Genomic DNA, 20329 nt, shown 5'->3' with positions numbered 1-20329 from the left:
ACTTATATTGGATAGGACTGACAATTCGAAATGGAGTTTAACCATGAACGTCAATAAAAAGAAAATTGTAACTATAAAAATTCTATTGTCATTTATTGCTTTGAGAGGCCACTTAAGCTCCTATTTCTGCCAATTAGGTCAGAATTCATAAATGTGGGCTTAGGGTTTCTTACTGCAAAGCAAATGGTTGTCTACCTTTTAGTCGCAAGACTTTATACTTTATAATTTATTAAGAATCCTCTCAAAGAAGTTTCATTTATGTGAGTTATGCCATTGTACTGTAATTAAAGCTGATAACTACAACGAATTCATTCATTTATAATAATGTAGAATGGTTGGCCAGACGGTTCGGTGGAAAAAGTGTTTATCACACAACTTAGAGGACCTGAAATCAGATCCCATGAACCCCTGGGTGTGCAAGTCCCTCTCTGTAATCCCAGACTCTGATGGTGAGATGGGAAGCAGAGGCAGAAAAATCCTTGTAACTTGTGGGCAAGCTAGCCTGGCGTATACAGTGGTGAGCAAGAAATCTTGCCTCAAACACTCTAAAAGTCAAGGAGTGCCACTGAGGTTATCCTTTCATCTATCCACGAAGGCCATGCACAGTCGAGTGTCTGTGCTCACACACACACTTACACATGTAAACAGACACACATATACACTACACACATACCATATACACAAAGAGATGATTTTTTAAATGATTTCTTTTTAATTTTCGCGGATTTGCTTTTTTGCCTGTGTGTATGTGTGTTCACTGCACACCTGGTGCTTGGAGGCCAGAAGTGGGCTTGAGATTCCCCTGCAATTAAAGATACAGATGGCTGTGAGCCTCCAAATGTGGGTGCTTGGTTTCAAATCCAGGTCCTCTGCAAAAGCAAAAGTGCTCTTAACTGCTAAGCCAGCCCCCATGCCTTCATTTGTCTCTGCATCCCAAGCACTTGTATTAAAAGCATTGCTATAATTTTTTAAAAATATAAGAGCGCTAGTTCAGAGAGAGACCCCATCTCAAAAGACAAGGTGGCAAGCAACCAAGGAAGGTGCCCAATGTCAACCTTTTCCTTTCCCACACATCCATATGTACCGGCACACACATATGAATACATATACATGAATACATAATCACACATAAACAAGTAAATGAAAAATAGTAAGCTGGAAGTGGTTGCAAGTTGGAGGCAGAGGACCAAGAATGCAAGGTCAACCTTGACTATATCGTGAGTCTTAGATTAGCATTGGCTATGTAAGACCATCTCAAAACAAAAACCCACAAAATAAAACAAGCATAAAGCTATTAAATATAGATATGATTCATGAGAAATAGCTGTCTTCTCATAACAAAGTGAGAAAATAGTATACATTTAAAAAGCATCTTTCATGTATGGCTTAGTAGACAATGAGATTATTTTTGGCTCTACCTACAATCTCCTGCCATTATTATCTCCTGTCACATCTGTGAACAAGCCCTGGCCTCAGAGACAATGTAAGTGTACAAGGGATACCTCTTTAATGCCCTTTTCAGGTAGCTATGAATATTCTTTGGTGATTGACTTAGTTTGGATTTCTATTGCCATGAAGAGACACCATGATCACCACAACTCTTATAAAGAAAAATATTTAATTGTGGTGGCTCTCTTATATTGTCATCATGGCAGGAAGCATCAAGGCACAATGCAGGCAGACATGGTGCTGGAGCTGAGAGTCCTTATTTACATTTTGATCCAAAGACAACAAGAAGTGGACTGAGATACTGGGCAGTAACTTGAGCATATATGAGACCTCAAAGCCTGCCTCCACAATGACACACTTCCTCCAACAAGGCCACACCTACTCAACAAAGCCACACTTTCTAATAGTGCCACTTCCTTTGGTGGCCATTTTCTTTCAAACCACCACAACAATATATCAAAAATTAACAAATTTCAGTTTCATAAAGGTTAGTTATCTGGAATCCTATCTATCAACTTTTCATATTTTGTGGCAATTGAAGTCTGTTGGTTCACCTTGTCCTTGAATGGATCTCTTACCAATACATGATTTTGTGATACCATTTTATTATCTGAAAAACATTGAGTCACTGAGAGATATCTTTCAAATGTCGACAGTTTCCATTAGACATTAATGTTTTTAAAGTGCACTCATCAATATCACCACTGATCTCATCAGAAAAGATTTAAGTATTGAGACACTGTAAAGATCTTGGCCAATTTCTTAAAAATTAATCTCAAAAATTATCATTGGCAACAATAAGTATCCCTTGTTCTTGGAAGTGACAGGAAAATCTGTTTTTGAAAAAGTCTGTCCAGAGCCAGGTGGCACATTGCTTTTAATCCCAGCATTTGGGAGGCAGAAGCAGGGCAGATCTCTGAGTTTGAGGCCAGCTCCGTCTGCAGATTGAGTTCCAGGACAGCCAGGGCTACTCAGAGAAACCTTGTCTTGAAAAAATAAAATAAATAATTTTTAAAAAGAAAAAGCCTGTCTATCTGAATAACCATAATGAGCCCATCTTCTTTCGTGCTAAACTAATGTTCTGTGGAAGTAAAAACAAAACCCTTGGTCTGGGTGGTGGCACACCGGTAATTCTAGTTACTGGAGACCCCAAGGCAGGAGTGGGGGTAGATGGAAGCCCTCCATGACTACATAGCTAGACTCTGCCTCAAGAAACAAGGCCCCAAATCAACAAAAACCAACAATAAAACCACAAATCCAGCCCAAGTCAAGCACAGAACATTTTTCCTAGAGTCAAATACGGCGTGCAACAGCTCTGCTTTATCCATACTTTCTATTTTTCCCACATTGTTTTAAAAAGTATATCCAGGGTTGAATTTTAACAAAATTGGGAATTTTATCGAGTGACACCTGGCTTCAGCTTCTTGTCATTTTCCAGTGAATGCACAGCAGCAAAAATACCCTGACCAGTGGTACAGTTTGGGGCCTGCCTTGGGTCAGTATCAGTGCACCGGCCCTCAGTGTGCACACAACACACGTGTCTCAGCATTGTCGTCGACGGTCTTAACATTGCAGCCTTCACGGATTTTGGGGTGCACCCTTTAAGAATCTCCAGAATTGTTCCTTTTTGGCGTTATTATATTTGATTGGGTTTGGCATCGGAAAGCCAAAGAAGAGCTATGCCAAGGGGTGGGCCACATCCAAGAAGGAAATACATGCACACGGCTTGGAGGCTCCTGAAGGAAGAAACAGCAGAAAAAAACCGGCTTCGGAAAGCAAGCCTGGGCTTCTCGTTGCCAGGGCGACGATCCTCCGCGAGAGGGCCCGGCCGTCGATTGGCGGAGCCTAGCCTGGGTCCCCAAGAGCCGGAAGGTCGCCCAGCTGCGGTCCCTCGCTCGGCGGTCGATTGAGGGGGCCTTCCTGGAAGCCGGGCAAGAGGGCGGGTGGGAAGATGGCGGCCGCGGCGGCCAGTGGGCTGCCGGGCAAGGGGCATGATATCAGCCTGGCTGCCCTGCGGCGCCACGACCCCTACATCAGTCGCATCGTGGACGTGGCCAGCCAGGTGGCTCTGTACACTTTCTTCCATCGGGCCAACAAGTGGGTGCGTGCGGACGGCGGGCCGGGGCGGGGGCGGGCGTGCTGGGCCGCTGGGGCGGGCGAGCGGGGGCGGGCGGGGACCCGATCCTGGAGGAGGGCGGGCTGCGCGACCCACCCCACCCGCAGGTGGGGAAGATGGATCGGAAGGTGTGGCCCGCGCCGCCGCGAGCCCCGCACAGGCCTCGAGGCCGGAAGACAAGCGCTCCGGCTGGGCTGCGGAGGGCAGAGCAGAGCCCCTCGCTTAGATGGGTGCAGGGAAACCCAGCCTCGCCGAGGGGGAGAAGCCAGAGTCCAACATTCCACCCAAGAGCGAGCTTGGGGGAATAAAGAGGAGAGAAGTGGGTATGTGTGGGACGTCCCAGACTTTGTGTAGGAGTCCAGGGTTCGTAGCCTAACCATTTCAGCGAATTTCACAAGACCGAACCCCAGCCTACAGTAACTGGATGAAGTTTAGTTTCCCTCACAACTAGAATGGAATTGGCACGGGAGACAAACTAGTTCTGGCCTAGGTATTGACTCACATCACTTATAAACCATACCTTTGGATATAAGCGTGGCAGTTCCCCCCTCCTTTGTGACTTTTGTACCAAATACCATTCACCTGTATAAACCATCGGTCTTCATACATACAGTTCAGTGGGGTATGAAGAACAGCTTGCAAGTATCCAAATGATTTCTTTCTTTCTTTCTTTCTTTCTTTCTTTCTTTCTTTCTTTCTTTCTTTCTTTCTTTGCTGTGTTCGCCAAGTCCGAAACAAACATCAAAATCTATGCAAGGAAAACTTTCATTATTTAGCAAATTCAGTAGGCTGTAGTAAAAACGACCCGGGAACCATGGACACAAAAAGAATAACGAAGGAAGTGGAGATGAAGCCTGAGTCAGGCTCCAGGTTCCATCCCCGGCACTCGTGAAAAAAAGACCAGGAATTATTAGGATAGTTGCAAAGAATTTATGTCTGTCCTCCTAGTAGCCAAACCCGAAGGGGAAATGTGCAGAGTTCTAATGTCCAGGGTTCTGCATAGTCCTGGCTCGATTAACGGAGGCTGTTTTTCATGGTCACCAGAGGAAATTACCATTTGGGTCTTTATGTGAAGGGAGTTCCTTCACGGAAACATGTGTGTTTACGTGAAGATAATCTACGTGTAGGTGCTTTACTTCTCTCCAGAGCATCCGTTCTCAACCTGCCCATTGCCACGCCCCTTTAATACAGTTCTTCATGTTGTGGTGACCACCCCCCACACACACAATAAAATTATTTTTGTTGCTACTTCATAACTATAATTTTGATACGGTTATGATCGTAGTGAAGATATTTTTGCAGATAGAGGTTTGTAGGGGGGTCGCAACCCTGCGATTGAGAACCACTGCTCTAGAGACCCATAATGTAGTTGGAAGTAATTCTGTAGTATTGAGTAGGACCCAATAAAAGTTAGTGGTGTAAGTTGACTCAGTGGGAGGCTCAGAAGCTGTTGAATGTACAGGGGAGCATCCCCCTTCGGTAGCAGGTTTCTAAAGCCTCTTCCCAGCCCTATGTGACAGAGACCTTACAGAAGCCTCACAGAGGTGTACCAGATACCCAGTGAAGCCCAGCAACCAATGCTACATAGAAGCTGTCACAATGCATTATTTACAGGAGTTTTGTTTTCCTGCTTTCTGGATTTGTTTTCTCCAGACAGGGCATAATTCATTCAGTAAAAGGTCATTCTTTCCAAGTACTAATCTTCCAGACTGTGGTCGCCTGGCAGAGGAGAGGGACCTAGTTCAACAACAGAGTAGTCAGTGGGGGCAATCAAATTGTCACTGCTGTCCCCCTGTGCTATCACTCAGATCTCCGGATGAGAGCCTTTCAGACATAAAGTTAATCAGAAGTATAAAGAATGGAAGAGAAAATATTTGCAAAAGGTTGGGTCTGAGTAGAGGAGTCCTTATTACATTGGAAATTAACATCAAGTATTCAGACACGGAATGACGGGTACAGAGGATGAGTCCCTGTAAAAAAGACCAAGGGATTGCAGATAGAGTGAAGTGGTAGAGCATTGCTTAGCAGGTATAACATGTGCACAGCTCCAGCCTAATTCCCAGGGCAGACACAAGTTCACAAAGGGATTAAGAAGAATTTTTCGGTGACTAGAATAGGAATTTTAGAACCACATCTACTCCTTTTTGCCAAGAAAGACTCCTTCCCCAAAATACCCTATGTACCAATGAAAGACTATTGCTGGTATTGTTTCTTACTTTGCACTCAGACCACTTGTTCTCAACTGGATTTGATTTCCTCCCACCCACTCCCCAGTGGCATTTGACAGTATCAGGAAACTTTGAGGATGAGGGAGTTGGTAACATCTGCAGAGTAGAAGCAGAGGTGTTGCCAAATGCCCTGCAGTGAGCAAGCATCGATATAGCTAGTCCAGAACATGAACGATGTGAGGCTGGAGGCGAGCCTGAGAACCACAGGTGTCCCTTATTTCTGGTTAACAGTCCTGAGTTCCCTGTGCATCAGAGTAACTGAGTTGAGAGGTGCAGTGGGTCAGACCAGAACTCTGGATGAGACAGCTGTGAAAGAGACAAAACTGCAAGGTGGCTTGACTACCTCATGTGTGATAGAGGCAGCTTCAAGTGGATCCACTTTTTATTATCTTAGAATATTCAGTGCAATTGCTTTCAATTGTTCAAGATGTATCAGTGTATTTACTTCTAATAACTTTTGAAACAGCATTATCTATACTCTTGATTATTTTGAGCCCCAAACTTGGGTGGGTGGTGGGTGGGTGGTGTGTGTGTTGTGTGTGTGTGTGTGTGTGTGTCCTTTATTTTCAGAATTTAGGCTAAAATACTCCAGAACTGAGATCTTACAAAGTTATTTCCACCACCTTACTTGGAGGATTTGAGGAGAACTAGTTAAAATCCCATTTTAACTATTGCCACACCCTAAATTCACTGATTGTACAGAAAAAAAAAAAAAAAAACTGACTGCCTTTGAAAATCAGTTTGAGCCAGCACAGCTCTACCACCAAAATACATTTCCAGAGCTCCTTTTAGCCAAGTAAGAGCTCTTAAATTTTTTTTCCCATTAAAAGATGTGATTGTGTAAGTTACCTTTTCGGTGGAGAAGGTGACACAGAACAGTAAATGAATTATCCTGGTGTGATCTGGCAGAAACCTCACTCTAGGCTCACATTGTAATTACTGAGTCATAAGTCCTTCCCATGAGCAACTCTAAACAAGACTCCAATTTGAGAATTGTTTTTGTGATTTATAGCTAATTCTGATTTTAGATTACTCTAAGGGACTAAATTTTTTTTTTTTTTTTTTTGGTTTTGAAGTAAAGAGAATTTTTTTGTTGCAAGCAAAAGGGAGATCAGTTGAAAGCAATTAGTTTATGTGTGCTGAAAATCTGAAAGGTCTGATTGCATTCCAAAGAGAACAGACCAATACTGCAGAGTAGGAAACTGCTTTGGTCTTATAGCCAAGGAGCCCGACAGTGTGTGCACATAGGTTTCTACACCGGTCTCAACTTCAGTTCCCTTCAGTGTAACTCAAAGTACCAAATACTGGACTTTCACAGTTTCCTTCTAAAGCCGATGTATATTGCCTAAACACTTGCCAGCTGTGTCAGTTCAGCTCTAAAGGGGGCCTGAGAATGTGCATTTCTAAGGGGCTCCCAGGTGATGATGCTGCTTCTCATCTGGAGTCACTCTCCAAACCCCCTGCACTAAGTCTCTGAGAAAACAGCTGTAATCAAGTAGATTACTTGAAAAGATCATGCTTTTGATTCTGTGCCTTTAAAACCATTATTCTAATGTTACATCTTTTCCTTGAGAGCTTATTTGGAGGTTCTAGCAGGGGAACGCAGATACTCCTTGACCAAAGACCAGTCCTCTATTGGGAAAGGTCGTCCTCTTTGACCAAGCGCGCAGCAGCTTCAGGAGGGCCACACATGGAGCGGTGAGGGAGGAAGGGGACACCCGCCTAGCCAGCCAGATCAGCCGAATCAACCCTGGTGATCAATGGGGTGACAGATGTCACAGCCAGATCACCCTCACATCCATTACATCTTGTTCTTAAAGTGTATGTCTTGCATCTGAATTATAAAGTACTTAGGGTTAAATGATTTGGGTAATAAATACTATAAAATACTGGAGCCTTAAGTAGGATAATTGAATGCTGAAATTAATTGATGTGAATACCAAAAGCACACATTAAATTCTGAGTTACAATAGTCTGATTACAGGTGAGAAAAGAACTGCAGTGTGCTGTGTTGGTGAACAGGATCCCTCCTGTCTTGGAGACGTGGAAGGGACGCCAGAGAACTCAAAATCGCCCTATAACTTGACCACCTCCCCCAGATTTTCTCTGGCAGTTCTTGAGTCCAAACTTGGTAATATTTCTGGGTAATGTTGTTTCAAGTCTTTGGCCAAAGTGACTCTGCAGTATTTCATGCCAACAAGACTCTAGCATAATCCTTGTCTGTCTAGCTGTCAGAGCACAGTTACTGACAGATCATCTGTTCTCCTAGTGACAGGATATGGCAGTGAACACACAGTATAGTGAAGGGTAATGAGGTGCAGATAACAGTTAATCTGACAGCTTGCTGGGCGTTCAGTTAGGTGGGTAGCGGAGAAAGCTGCACACTTACCATCTATCTCTTTCTGATGAAGTCTGAAACACACTCTCTGCTCCAGCCAGGAGGGCCACTCAGCAGGCCCTGGTCACGTCAAAGTCCGTGACTTCCCCTTTCTGGTAGCCCCTCTGTTCTATATTGTCACTTTGCCTACTTGAAATTGCGTGTGGTTCCCTGGTGTTCTGTAAGAAGTTCGTGTTTTCTGCCATAGAATGAAGAGAACATACATATGGTATGTGTTTGCTTTATTTTAGGAGAAGACTGATGTGGAGGGAACCTTATTTGTTTATACAAGGTAAGAGTATTCTATTTTTAGAAAAGCAATTTTTTAAATAATATTTTAGCTTAGTTTTGTCATGTCTTGAAGAGCAGTTTTATTTCAAAGAAGTACAACAAGCAAATTCATCTGAAATCACTAGTTGGCAAGAGGGATAAAACAGCACATCAATGTGACCTGGTACATTCTGATGGTACTGATTCAGGATATAATTCCAACTTAAATCTTAGTATTTGGTTTAGCAGTACATATTCATCATCTGATTCCAGTGAATTGCACAGTTTGTGAACACTATGCACTGCCAAGAGATTAGAGGTACACTGTTAGCTAAATTAGGCAGTGCTTGGAAAGGACTTTGTGACTCACCTTCCCAACCCTTAACTGCTTAAAAAAACATGCCCCAGGATTGAATCTGTCTCTCAGTCTTCCAGGGTCTAGTTAATAATGTTTCAGGATTAATTTAGTTAATAAGCTCATGTTTTTAATCATTTCTTTTTATCACATACTGTTAATATCTTTCACACATGCACACAGACACACAGTATGTATATTGTCTTAATGACTACATTTTATTATGAAATGCAAAACTAATATAAACCCTGATTGATGTAACAATCTTACTGGAGGAATAAGTATACCAGTATATTTACCCATACTCAAGTTTAAGATAAACACAATACAGGATACGCCATCCCAAGACCTGGTTGTTATAAAAGCTGCAGTAGGCTCTGTGGTTGTCTGGGGCATTATAGAATGACCAGTCTTGGTTTGGGCTTCAGGAAAGGACGTCTCACCAGAAAGAAAGGCAAAAGTAGAGACACAGCCTCCTGTTTAAAGGGACAGTAGGGATTCATTCTGGTGCAGAGGGTCTATATTAGCCTGAGTGATGCCATTAACATAGAATGGCAGACTAAGGATTCTGAAGTTTATTTTTCTAGCAGTAGGGAGTAACTGGAGGCTTATGAACACGAGGATGCTTAATAAGCTGTGAGAAAATGCATGGGGACTCAATGTGTTAGCATCATGAGGAGACACTTGTTCTAAAAGAAACTGGAGTTGGGCGGGATGTTAAGAGAGTGACTGCCATGAAGTAGACAGGAGATGATAGAGTTGGGACCAGAATAACTGAGGCTGAAATGAAAGTGCACCAATAGAGATCACAGTGACATTGAGACCTGAAGCCTGTAGGTAAATGGTGGTGTTTGAACTGAATGATACTGAAGCTCAAGTGGCTGGGGGAGAGGGGAATCAAGGATTTGGGGCTAAGTTTCAGTTCACTCCCCACCCAGGCCTTTGGTCTTCAGGGTTTTGAAGTAATACTTATGCAGTGGTCTCCATGGGTTCCAATTAAGGAATCCAGGCTCTTGGTCATCGCTGTCTAAGAGGAGTATCAAAGGGAAATGGGTGTGAATTGATGGTTAAATTTATGGCCAATAGGGACATAGAAAGTAGAACTAGACTAGCCTTAAGAGGCCAGTTGGGAGCCCAGGAACAATGTGGGGAGGTGTCAGCTTCCCTGTCATCCAGGGAGAGGAAATTGAAAGGAAGGAATGACTAGCCAAGCCTCAGGCTGGGCTGCAAGTAAGTCAGGAGTTTAGGGGTTGTGAATATTTGAGAATTATTAGCATGTTAGTCCATGTTATATTCCAGAACATTCCAGAAGTACTAAGTGGATTTGTTCAGCATGAGTATTTGAGAATGTAAAATATAAAGAAAAAAAATAAAGCATAGTGTGTATTCTTTCTTATTTCTAAGAAGTATTATTTTGATGAGAGAGATGTATTAATATATATTAATGATGGTTCTAAGGACTTTTCTGCTGAATTATACAATTGCTTTTTTTTTTTATACCCAAACCAAATATAGCATTGTATTTCCAGGTATTTTACCTTATTTCTGAGATAGAGTCTTATGTAGACTAAGTTGACCTCAAACTAACCATGTAGCAAAGGATAGCTTTTAACTTCTGTTCCTCCCAAGTACTGGAATGACAGCCATGGGCCAGTTTTATGCAATACTGGAGATGGAACCCAGGACTTTGTGCATGCTAGGCCACTACTCTCCAACTGAACTGCAGTCAACACTTCTTAATATACTCCACGTTGCTAATGGAATGATCAGTTACACTATTAAACTGAGAAAACTAATCCTTCCCTGTTTCTTAATCCCATTTCTCCAAACTATCTCATTGAGCTGGCATCTGCTGCTTCCGCCCCTTCCCACATAGACAAGTGTGCTTGGTCTGGTGAGGTCTTTTTCTCAGTGTTGAATGATAGCGTTTAAGTTAAAGTAATAGGGCTGTCTATGGTACACCTTTACCTCTCTTTCAGAAGTGTTTTAGTGCACCTGGAATCTTTGTTTCTGGGCCTGTTGTATAAACTGGTATAGTGCCATGCCATTTATGCCATAAGATGTTATTGCTATTGAAATGCATGAAGATATCCCATCCTGTGTCAAGAATTATTTCTTCTGCCTTCCCATGTCTTCCCATTTGTGGTAGAGTTAATGGAGACACAGTCAGTGGCATTTCTGAATGTAATGTCCAGGGCCCCCTGTCAGGCTTAGGAGTGTCTTTTCTTCTCTTGGGTTTAAGTAGAAAAGACTGTTTTGGGAATTGAGGCTATGCCTGTTAGTGTTTACCTCTTTGTGGAATAAGCCCATCAAAGATTGCCTTCCATCAATTAGAAGGTTGGGGCTTTAAAAACAAAATCCTTTAAGTGGCAAAGTAGCAGTATTGTACTTTATCAGTATACAGTTAAGAGTAAAATGCAAGTAATTTTCTTCCTGTTTGTTATTGATAACCCCAGCAGCCTAGCTTAACTTGAATGAATGAATGAATGCTGCTCACTTCTGTTAAATGTGGATGTACTTATGTGTCACTGGAAGTTATTGGTTGAATTATGATGTGGCTGTCACCTCAGCACAGGCAAATGTACACATGATTGTTAGTTTACACTGTATATAATGTGGGTCCCTGAGCCTGACGGATGGGGCATTCAAGATTTATTGAATGGAATGAAAAATGAAACTCACTAAAGGTCACTTTTGCTGAGAGAAGTTTTAGAGTAGCTTGTCCAGAAAGCGGTTTGCTTGATTTTGAAGAGACCGAAGCATCTGCCCTCCAGGCTATTGTTATAAAACCTTAGTTTTTACCTCATCTTACAGGTTCATTGACAGAGTTGCCTCATTTTCCTGAAATTCCCAGTTTCAAACTAACATTTACACTGCCAGTGAAAATTATCTTTTTTAATGATGTATACACTTTTAACTTTGAAACCTTTTCAAAGTATCTGCCAGTATGATTTTTTTAAAGATTTATTTATTCATGTATTTTATATATTTGAGTGCTCTGACTTCATGCACACCAGAAGAGAGAATTAGATCCCCTTACGGATGGTTGTGAGCCACCTTGTGGTTTCTGGGAATTGAACTCAGGACCTCTGAAGAGCAGTCAGTGCTCTTAACCTCTAAGCCACCTCTTCAGCCCCTGCCAGTAAGATTTCTTTAAAGCCGTTACCATCTTTGCCTTAAAGGAATGTACAACATAGGCAGGGAGATAAGATAAACACACAAGATACGCACAGCCCCACATACAGTTTTAAAAACAGTGACCCTAAGGGCAGTCTGTGCTGCATAGATGTTAGTAGAAGGTGTCAGGAATAAAGAAATGTTGCTTCCTATGTGTACAGACTGCTTGTAGGAAAATGAAAGTACACAGTTTAGTTAATAGACAGGACAGAATGTGGCTACACTGCAGGTATGCTATGCTTAGCAATGTGTCTTTCCCCTGCTCCATAATTTCCAGGTCTGCCTCTCCAAAGCACGGATTCACCATTATGAATAGGCTCAGCATGGAAAACAGAACAGAACCCATTACTAAAGACCTGGACTTCCAGCTCCAGGACCCTTTCCTTCTCTACAGAAATGCCACATGTGAGTCTCTTAATACAGTGGTGGTCATACTTCTGCTGTTTGGCCAAATGTCGAAAGTTGCAGTGTCCTCCCTGTGTTCTGTGTTTAGTATCAACAACTAGGGTTTCAGCATTCATTATCTTGGAAGTGGCTCTTTTCCTAGAAGTTCAAGTGAGAATTTCCTTAAGCCTTGTTGTGAGTAGCTCTTCTGCCTGTGGAATGAACCAGTCATTGACTTTAATCCTAAGCAGGAATGGGGGAGGTGAGTACTTGGTCAGGAGACAGGAGAGGGACACATGGGTGGCGTCACTGAACACATAATTCATGATTTGGTTAGTGGCAGTTTTCCCTCATGTATCACCTCTGACCAAGCACAGTGAAGAATGATTGAGGGAGAGGGTCTATGTTTTTGAATATGTAATCTTCATAAAGTCCAAACAATTTTGGCCTTTTTGAGTCTTTCAACCGTTTGTAATGGTGAGATTACAGTAGGTCCTTGGTATACTTGAGATGAAGTAGCAGGTGCTTGTATGGTATTCTGTCCTCATTTCAGTCTTGTGTCTCATCTGACACCTGTGTTTAACCAAAGAAAGACTAATGAAGCTGTCAGCTTCAAGGGCATCTTCACCATAGGACCATACTGCTTGAAAGGTAAGTATGTGTGTGCTCTTTGGCTTGGTGGGTAACTTTCAAAGAGACTTTACAATCTAATTAATGGTTTCTACTCTTTGAGTTTAAGATATAGGAAGTTGGTACTAGGGAAATGGTTCAATAGGTAAAGAGCTTGTGACATGAGGACCTGAGTTTCACACTCCAGTACACACACACACACACACACACACACACACACACACACACACACACACACAAAGCAGGGATAGGAGGCTCCCTGGAGCTCACTGGCCAACCAACCTATGAGCTCCAAGCCAGTGAGACTGTCTCAAAACAAAAGGTGGACAGCACCTTAGAGAGAATGACACTAGTTCCAGGACAGTCTGGGGTACACAGAGAAACCGTGTTTGTGTCTGTGTCTGTGTCTGTGTGTGTGTGTGGGGGGGGGGTTGACACTAAAAGCAGATGTCTGGCTCATGCACACAAAAAATACTGTTCTGTATCAAATTAACATATTCAAATGCTAATAAAGAAGCCATAAAAATGAATATAGAATAGATGGCTCAGCAATTAAGAGCATTGCCTGCTTTTTAGAAGTCCTAGGTTCACTTCCCAGCACCCACATGGCAGCTTACAACTGTCTATAACTGTAGTTTCAGGGGACCCAACACCCTCTTCTGGCCTTCATATGCACCAGACATGAAATGGTGTGTGTGTGTGTGTGTGTGTGTGTGTGTGTACACATAGACACACACACACACACACACACACACACACACACACACACACACATATATATATATATATATATATTATATAATATATATATATATGTCTTTAAAAGTGAATATAGAATAAATGAATACTAGTGACCTATCATAATCATTCCTGGTCACTCATATTTTGGACAAATAATTGATCTAGTCACTCCAGATATTTTGAATTCTTATATATTGCATTATGTCATATACTATACCAAAACTATATATTTTTTTAATACATTGTCTTAAAAAATACCTTTCCTATGTCTCCCAGGGCCTATCTGACAGAAAATGCTGTGTGGAGTTAGTGAGCACACAGGAAGCCTCATTCACTGTCTCTAGGTATGTCCAAGACGGTGTGAGCAGCCACATGGGACTGTTGACCTTGAAGTGTGGCCTGTCTGAGGAAACAGGACTGTGTGTTTAAAACATGCAACATTTTTCAGAGTCTCAGCAAAAAGAGAGAGAGAGAGAGAGAGAGAGAGAGAGAGAGAGAGAGAGAGAGAGGGAGAAAGAGAGAGAGAGGGAGAGAGAGAGAGAGAGAGAGAGAGAGAATTTTAAGAAATCGTATACTTTTATATTGGTTAACATTGAAATAACATTTTGGATAATAGGGCTAAAGAAAGTATGTTATTAAATTTACTTTTACTTTACCTGCATTGTTATTTCTAATTTAAAATATCAGGCACGGTTCATACCTTTGGGTCTTCTATTGACAAGCTTTTTTTTTTTTTTTGGCTTTTAAGACAGGGTTTCTCTGTGTAGTTTTGGAGCCTATCCTGGCACTCGCTCTGAAGACCAGGCTGGCCTCGAACTCACAGAGATGCGCCTGCCTCTGCCTCCCAAGTGCTGGGATTAAAGGTGTGCGCCACCGACACCCAGCTATTGACAAGCATTTTACAGATGAGAAAAGCAAGGCTTGGGGAGGTGCAAGCCCAGCATGTGTGCCTACAGTCCTGACCCTGGGTGCTGTTCTGTACCCCTGCACTGCCCCCTCGGCAGTTATGCATGACTACAAATGGAAGTCATCTTTGGGATTATGTGTGCTTTTTTCTAATGAGTCCCTATATAGAAAATGCAGTCAGTTCAACAGAGACATGAAGGCAATGTCTTTTCACTCTTGTGTTCATTTTGCTCCATTTTGTTCTCCTTAACACCAGATGCCAATTGCCTTTAAAGCCCATTGTTTGGCCTTAGTTTATTTGTTAGAGTTTTTCAGTCTTTGACACGGAGGTCCACAGGAGGTTTATCACGCAGGCCGTCAGGGTCTGGGTACTCTCTCATGTTCCTTAGAGCTCAGATGTTTATATAACAGTTGCATATGGCTTTCTTATCCTCTGATAATGACCCTTTGAGCAGGCTTTGTACAAGGTTGTTTTCATGGTCGCTGTCCCTTGGGGTCCATACAGGCCTCCAGAGACCCTTGGCCTTTTGCTTGCCACACAGTTCGTGAGTCCTGTCTGCCACCGAAGTAGGATAGGGCTGGAACTACTTCACAGTGAGTTTTCTCAGAGAATTTTTTAGACTCATTGGAGGAAGAAAAAAGTCAATTAGGTGAATCTTGAAGAGTGAAATAAGAAAGCAGAAAAAAATTCCAAATTCTTCATTTAATTAGTAAAGAAAAAAAACCATTTTGTAAGTAATTTTGAATTTTAATCAAACACAAAATAGGTTACTTTATTGTAGAAAAGGGTTTATAGTCTGAGCTTTATTGGAGTTTATTGAAATGGCATTTGACCTAAGTGAGCTGTCTTTTATTTACATTTATTTATTTATTTATTTATTTATTTATTTATTCAGAGTGTGTGTGTGTGTGTGTGTGTGTGTGTGTGTGTGTGTGTGTGTGTGTGTGTGCATGCATGCGCATACATGTGAAGAGACACCATGACCATGGCAACTCTTATAAAGGAAAACATTTAATTGAAGTGGCTGCTTACAGTTCAGAGGTTCAGTCCTTTATCGTCATGGCAGGGAGCATGGTAGACATGGTGCCAGAGAAGTAGCTAAGAGTCCTACATCTTGCTGTCAACAGGAAGCCAACTGAGACACTGGGTGGTATCCTGAGCATAGGAAACCTCAAAGCCTGCCCTACAGTGACACACTTCCTCTAACAAGGCCATACATACAAACATACCGTACCAACAAAGCCACACCTCCTAATAGTGCCACTCCCTTTGGAGGCCATTTTCTTTCAAACCACCACTGTGTGTGTGTGTGTGTGTGTGTGTGTGTGTGAGAGAGAGAGAGAGAGAGAGAGAGAGAGAGAGAGAGAGAGAGAGAGAGAGAGATCCGGATGTACAGGGATGTGCACCTGTGAGTGTGTGCAGAGACCAGAAGAAGGTGTCAGAAATCCTTCCCTATTTGTTTCCTGCCCTCTTTGAGACAGGGTCCCTCACTGTACTGGAAGCATTCTAGAAGTTTTCTCTAGAATGACTAGCCTTCTCTCTCCCTCTGATCCCTTCTGCCTTCTCCCCTCTCTTTCTCCTTCTTCCCCTTCTTCTTCTCTTCTTCCCCTCCCATAAACCCCAGGGCCTTGGATATGATAGACAAGCACTGTAACACTTAGCCACACCCCAGAACCCTGTTGGAGGTCTCTTGTATTAATTGCCTAGTACATGTGAGTTACATGCTAGGATTAGAAAGTTCAAGTGCTGGCGAGACCCATGTCTCCCCTTACCATCTTCAGGAATTCTTTGTCACAAAACTCGCTTTTTTAAACAGCCCATTTTCTAGCAGAGATGTAGTTTTCTAACATCTTTTCTGCAATCCTTTCCCCAAAACAGTATATAACAAGTAATCGATAGTTTTAAAACATAATTTTAAGCATTTTCTTGATGGCTGTTATAAAGAACATACTTTAGCTAAATTGCACCTGTATATATACCCACAATAAATAACAGCAGTAAGAAAGTCAAACTTACAAATAAAAGTTGGACATGATTTGGAAGGAGCATTGTTCACTATACTTAGAATATGTTCGGAAACACTACCATGAATCAATAAGGAGTAAATTTCAGGTCCCTTGTGGACAGAGACTGTATCTTATATTTTAATTGTGTCCTGTGATTCCATATGGGCCAGAAAATAAATGGATCAGGATAAGAAATAGGCATGCACAGTAGACTAGAAGTGATGCCCAAATCATTTGTACCAACTCCAAAACTGGTTGGGGTGTGTGTGTGTGTGTGTGTGTGTGTGTGTGTGTGTGTGTGTGTGTGTGTGTGTTATGTGTGTAAGAGAGGGCGTAGGGAGAGATGTCGAATGATTTTGCCTTCAATTCTAATCCTCAGGGTGTTTAAGACAAGCCATTGAAGATACTCTTCTTGGAGTGATTGATTTACAATTTACAATGGTCACAGGGTTGCCCAGCTTTCAGAATTCTTCCCTATTCCCCACCTCATGGTCAATGTGACAGTCCTGGGACTTGCTATATAGGCCATGCTGGCCTGGAACTAACAGAGATCTACCTTCCTCTGCCTCTCAGATGGGATTTAGGCTTTTTAAGCCTTGTAGATTTCAAGATATTTAGAGGAATAAAAGTATTCCAGCTCAGCAGGTTCTAAGGCCCTGAGATTTGTAACCTCTAACCTTAGAATCAGATGGTTGACATAAAAGCAGCTGAAAGGCTAAGAGCCTTTAAAACACTGCAGAGAAGATGAGCTTCATCCTCTGAATGTCTCTGCATACCATTTTACAAACCTAAATTCTAGGAATACAGTTGAGCTCCTAGGCCATCTAAGGTCAGCACACATCTTTAACATAATCAGACAGCTAAAAGTCTTTGACATCCTTTTTAGACAGAAACTTGGTATGTGCAAGAATAACAACAGCATGCTTTTCTCTCTTGGATCTGCCCAGTAATATAAGATCCTCATAGGGAACTTGCCCAAGTCACAGATAATGTGGAGCAAAAGACCTTGACTTTTCATATGTAGTCAGAATAGAAACCTATACAAATTGAGGCTCTTAATGTATGTGGTAGGTGTGAGTGATGCCCTTAATAACCTTCAAGAAGTCTAGTGTGCTTCTTAACAGGAGAGGAAGAAGGTCCCTGAAAGTTTGAACTTCTTATGTGCTTAGTGTCTTAAGGTTTTTATTGCTGTGAAGACACACCAGGACCATGGCAGCTCTTGTAAAGGAAAACATTTCATTGGTGCTGACTCAATTACAGTTCAGAGATTCAGTCCATTATCATGTGTGCAGGCAGATGTGTGCTGAAGAGGTAGCTGAGAGTCCTACATCTGGCAAGCAACAGGAAGTGGACTGTCAGACTGGGTGGTATATTGAGTATATATGAGACTCCAAAGCCTCCTTCTACAATGACACACTTTCTCCAACAAGACCATGCCTCCCAATAGTGCCACTCCCTTTGGGTACCATTTTCTTTCAAACCACCATACTCAGTCTTTAAGCCACTATTTCCATTCCAGGTGAAAAGCTGGCCTGTTTATTATAGCCTTTTGCACAGAGAGCCAACACGCTATAACAAGTGATTAAGCATTGCACTCCTCCTACCCTACTACTTGAGTGATGAAACTTGTCAGTCCAGCCTTAAATCCAGAATTACCGTTTGTTCTGTCAGTACTCTGCTCACACTGAAAGTATCTCAACTCCAAAGGAGACAATTTATGTAAAAAACTGGCATTCTGTCAATTACAGCAAGCCCCAGAAGATGTCAAGTAAGGCAGTATTTCACTTTTGAGAACTAGGTGTCATAATTTTGGTTCCATGCATCATAGTTCCTGAAACGGGTTCCTGTCAGCACGCACCATCACCTGGGCAAGCCATACTCCTTACCCAGAGCATCCAGCATCAGGACTCTGCACTTCCACTGTGGAATGTTAGGGGACTCATGGGTGGGACTTAACATGAATTTGAGTGCACTCAGTGGAATAATATCGGTGTGCTTGGGTGAGGAGGAATCTGTGAGGCAAAGTGATACATTACAGGTAATGTGCAGCTACTGTGGAGTAAAATCCAAATGAAGTCACCTCTACTTTGTCCTCAGCCGTGCAGATGCAAGATTCTTGGCATTAAAGGAAATAAGCATTCACATGGCAATGGTGCTCCCATTCACATGGCGACGATGCTCCCATTCACATGCTGCATTTGTGGCTTGTAGTTGTGCCATCTTTTAGATTTTGTTTGAGAGAGCCAAATTTGCTATGATAAAAGCCTAAATCTTGGCAGAGAAACTGTATTCCAAAATGTTCCCCTTTGCTTTCTGAGGGAAGCATCCTTCACTCTGCCTGCCTCAGCATACAGGGAGTGGACAGTATGGCTGCACAGTGTTGCTGTACATTTTGCATTCTATTTTTACATTGCTGATTTTTGTTCAGAAATCACCAGATAATTTCACATAACCAGGTTGATTCCAAAAGGAATCTTATATTTATTCTACATTCTTAAGATCCAGAAGAAAGAAATCAGTTAAGCTATGAGCTTGTGTTGGAATCATCCCATAGACAACCCCTAGTTCTTCTCTCAGAACAGAGCTGAAACATGACTTGTTTTCAAAATAAAGGGCTTTGGGAACACTTGGTATCTCTTGTGTCCTCGTAGATAAAGGTCGGAGTGACAGGAGTACAGAGCCTCTGATTCATTCCTCCCCTCACTGGCTGCAGAGCCTCCATGCCAAACCTTAGCAGTCCTTCAGTGATCTGATGACGGTTTCTAGTTAAACTGCTTCAGCAAAACTGTACTGTCTTCATCAAACACTGGGTTAAATCCTCTGACTCAAATATGAGGAAGTCTGTGCTTTGGGGATTTTTGTTTTGAGGAGAAAATTTTAGACATATAAAAATGTTTTATGTTTAGCTTTAAGCATCACAAACTCTAATTATGAGACAGGATTTATTTCCCTTTGTTGATACTCATTTATGATAATAGCATTTCAGAGTGTTATTGGAATAATCAAGGTAACTTAGGTGCTTGTATGCTCAAGGTTACTGTTACCTCATGTGACCAGCATGTGAGTATTGTAGTTGTTTGCTGCACCCCATCCTGGTGACCATCTATAAGGAAGAGAAATGTGTTCTTTGTCTCCCAGTTGCCAGTGGCAGTAGTAGGCAAGCAGGAAGAATGACTGGGGGAGAACTGTTGCAATTGCAAACACACATAAAATAAGGACATAAGCACCAAGTCAGCGGAATATGTCGTTTCTGGAAACTCACATCTGGATGGCAGTCCTGTCACTGAGACTTATACCTAAGTATGTGAAGTGCTTGAAGCAAAGTCAACTCTCAGCAACTTTAGAATATCTGGGCCTTAGACTCTAGTAGAGTGGATCATTTGGCAGAGGACTCCAGCCTGTCTGGTCCATGATGGTTAATTAAGCCAGAACTGATATTAAGGTGGCAAAGGTTACCGGTAATAAAGTCTTTGGCAGACACCTGTTGACTGACTGCACATGCTGCTGTCTGTGCTTTGTCTGACCTGGGTGGGTTGTGTGGGGGGGTGTAAAAAGCTTAAGTAGGATGGACTTAGGAGAAGGGTACACAAAAGACTGGGACCAAAGAAAACCACTGGGAGTTTATCCCTGGAGGAGTGAAGAAATGAGGTTTTCAGGGGTAAATAGGGGCTCAAAGACATAGAGAAATG

At 42.2% G+C, this 20329-nt stretch overlaps 1 protein-coding gene across 5 annotated transcripts in view; it reads left to right on the top strand.

Moving 5' to 3' along the window:
• Positions 1 to 3372: 3372 nt before the first annotated feature.
• Dcp1b (decapping mRNA 1B) overlaps positions 3373 to 20329 on the top strand; it is a 39079-nt gene continuing 22122 nt past the window's right edge. Inside the window, exons 1-3 of one of the 5 annotated variants that reach the window (XM_027429268.2) lie at positions 3373 to 3550; positions 8422 to 8462; positions 12250 to 12377. In XM_027429268.2, the coding sequence (XP_027285069.1) occupies positions 3401 to 3550; positions 8422 to 8462; positions 12250 to 12377 (319 nt within the window). In that variant the 5' untranslated portion in view covers positions 3373 to 3400. Of the gene's footprint in view, positions 3551 to 3672; positions 3889 to 8421; positions 8463 to 12249; positions 12378 to 20329 lie in introns of those variants that run through there. The other 4 variants (XM_027429271.2, XM_027429269.2, XM_027429270.2 and 1 more) reach the window with 4 other exon arrangements.

The sequence above is a fragment of the Cricetulus griseus genome, chromosome 8, assembly GCF_003668045.3.
Source record: "Cricetulus griseus strain 17A/GY chromosome 8, alternate assembly CriGri-PICRH-1.0, whole genome shotgun sequence".
Lineage (NCBI taxonomy): Eukaryota > Metazoa > Chordata > Mammalia > Rodentia > Cricetidae > Cricetulus > Cricetulus griseus.
Note: the sequence above shows the minus strand (reverse complement) of the source record. Positions and strands in the feature narration are given on the sequence as shown.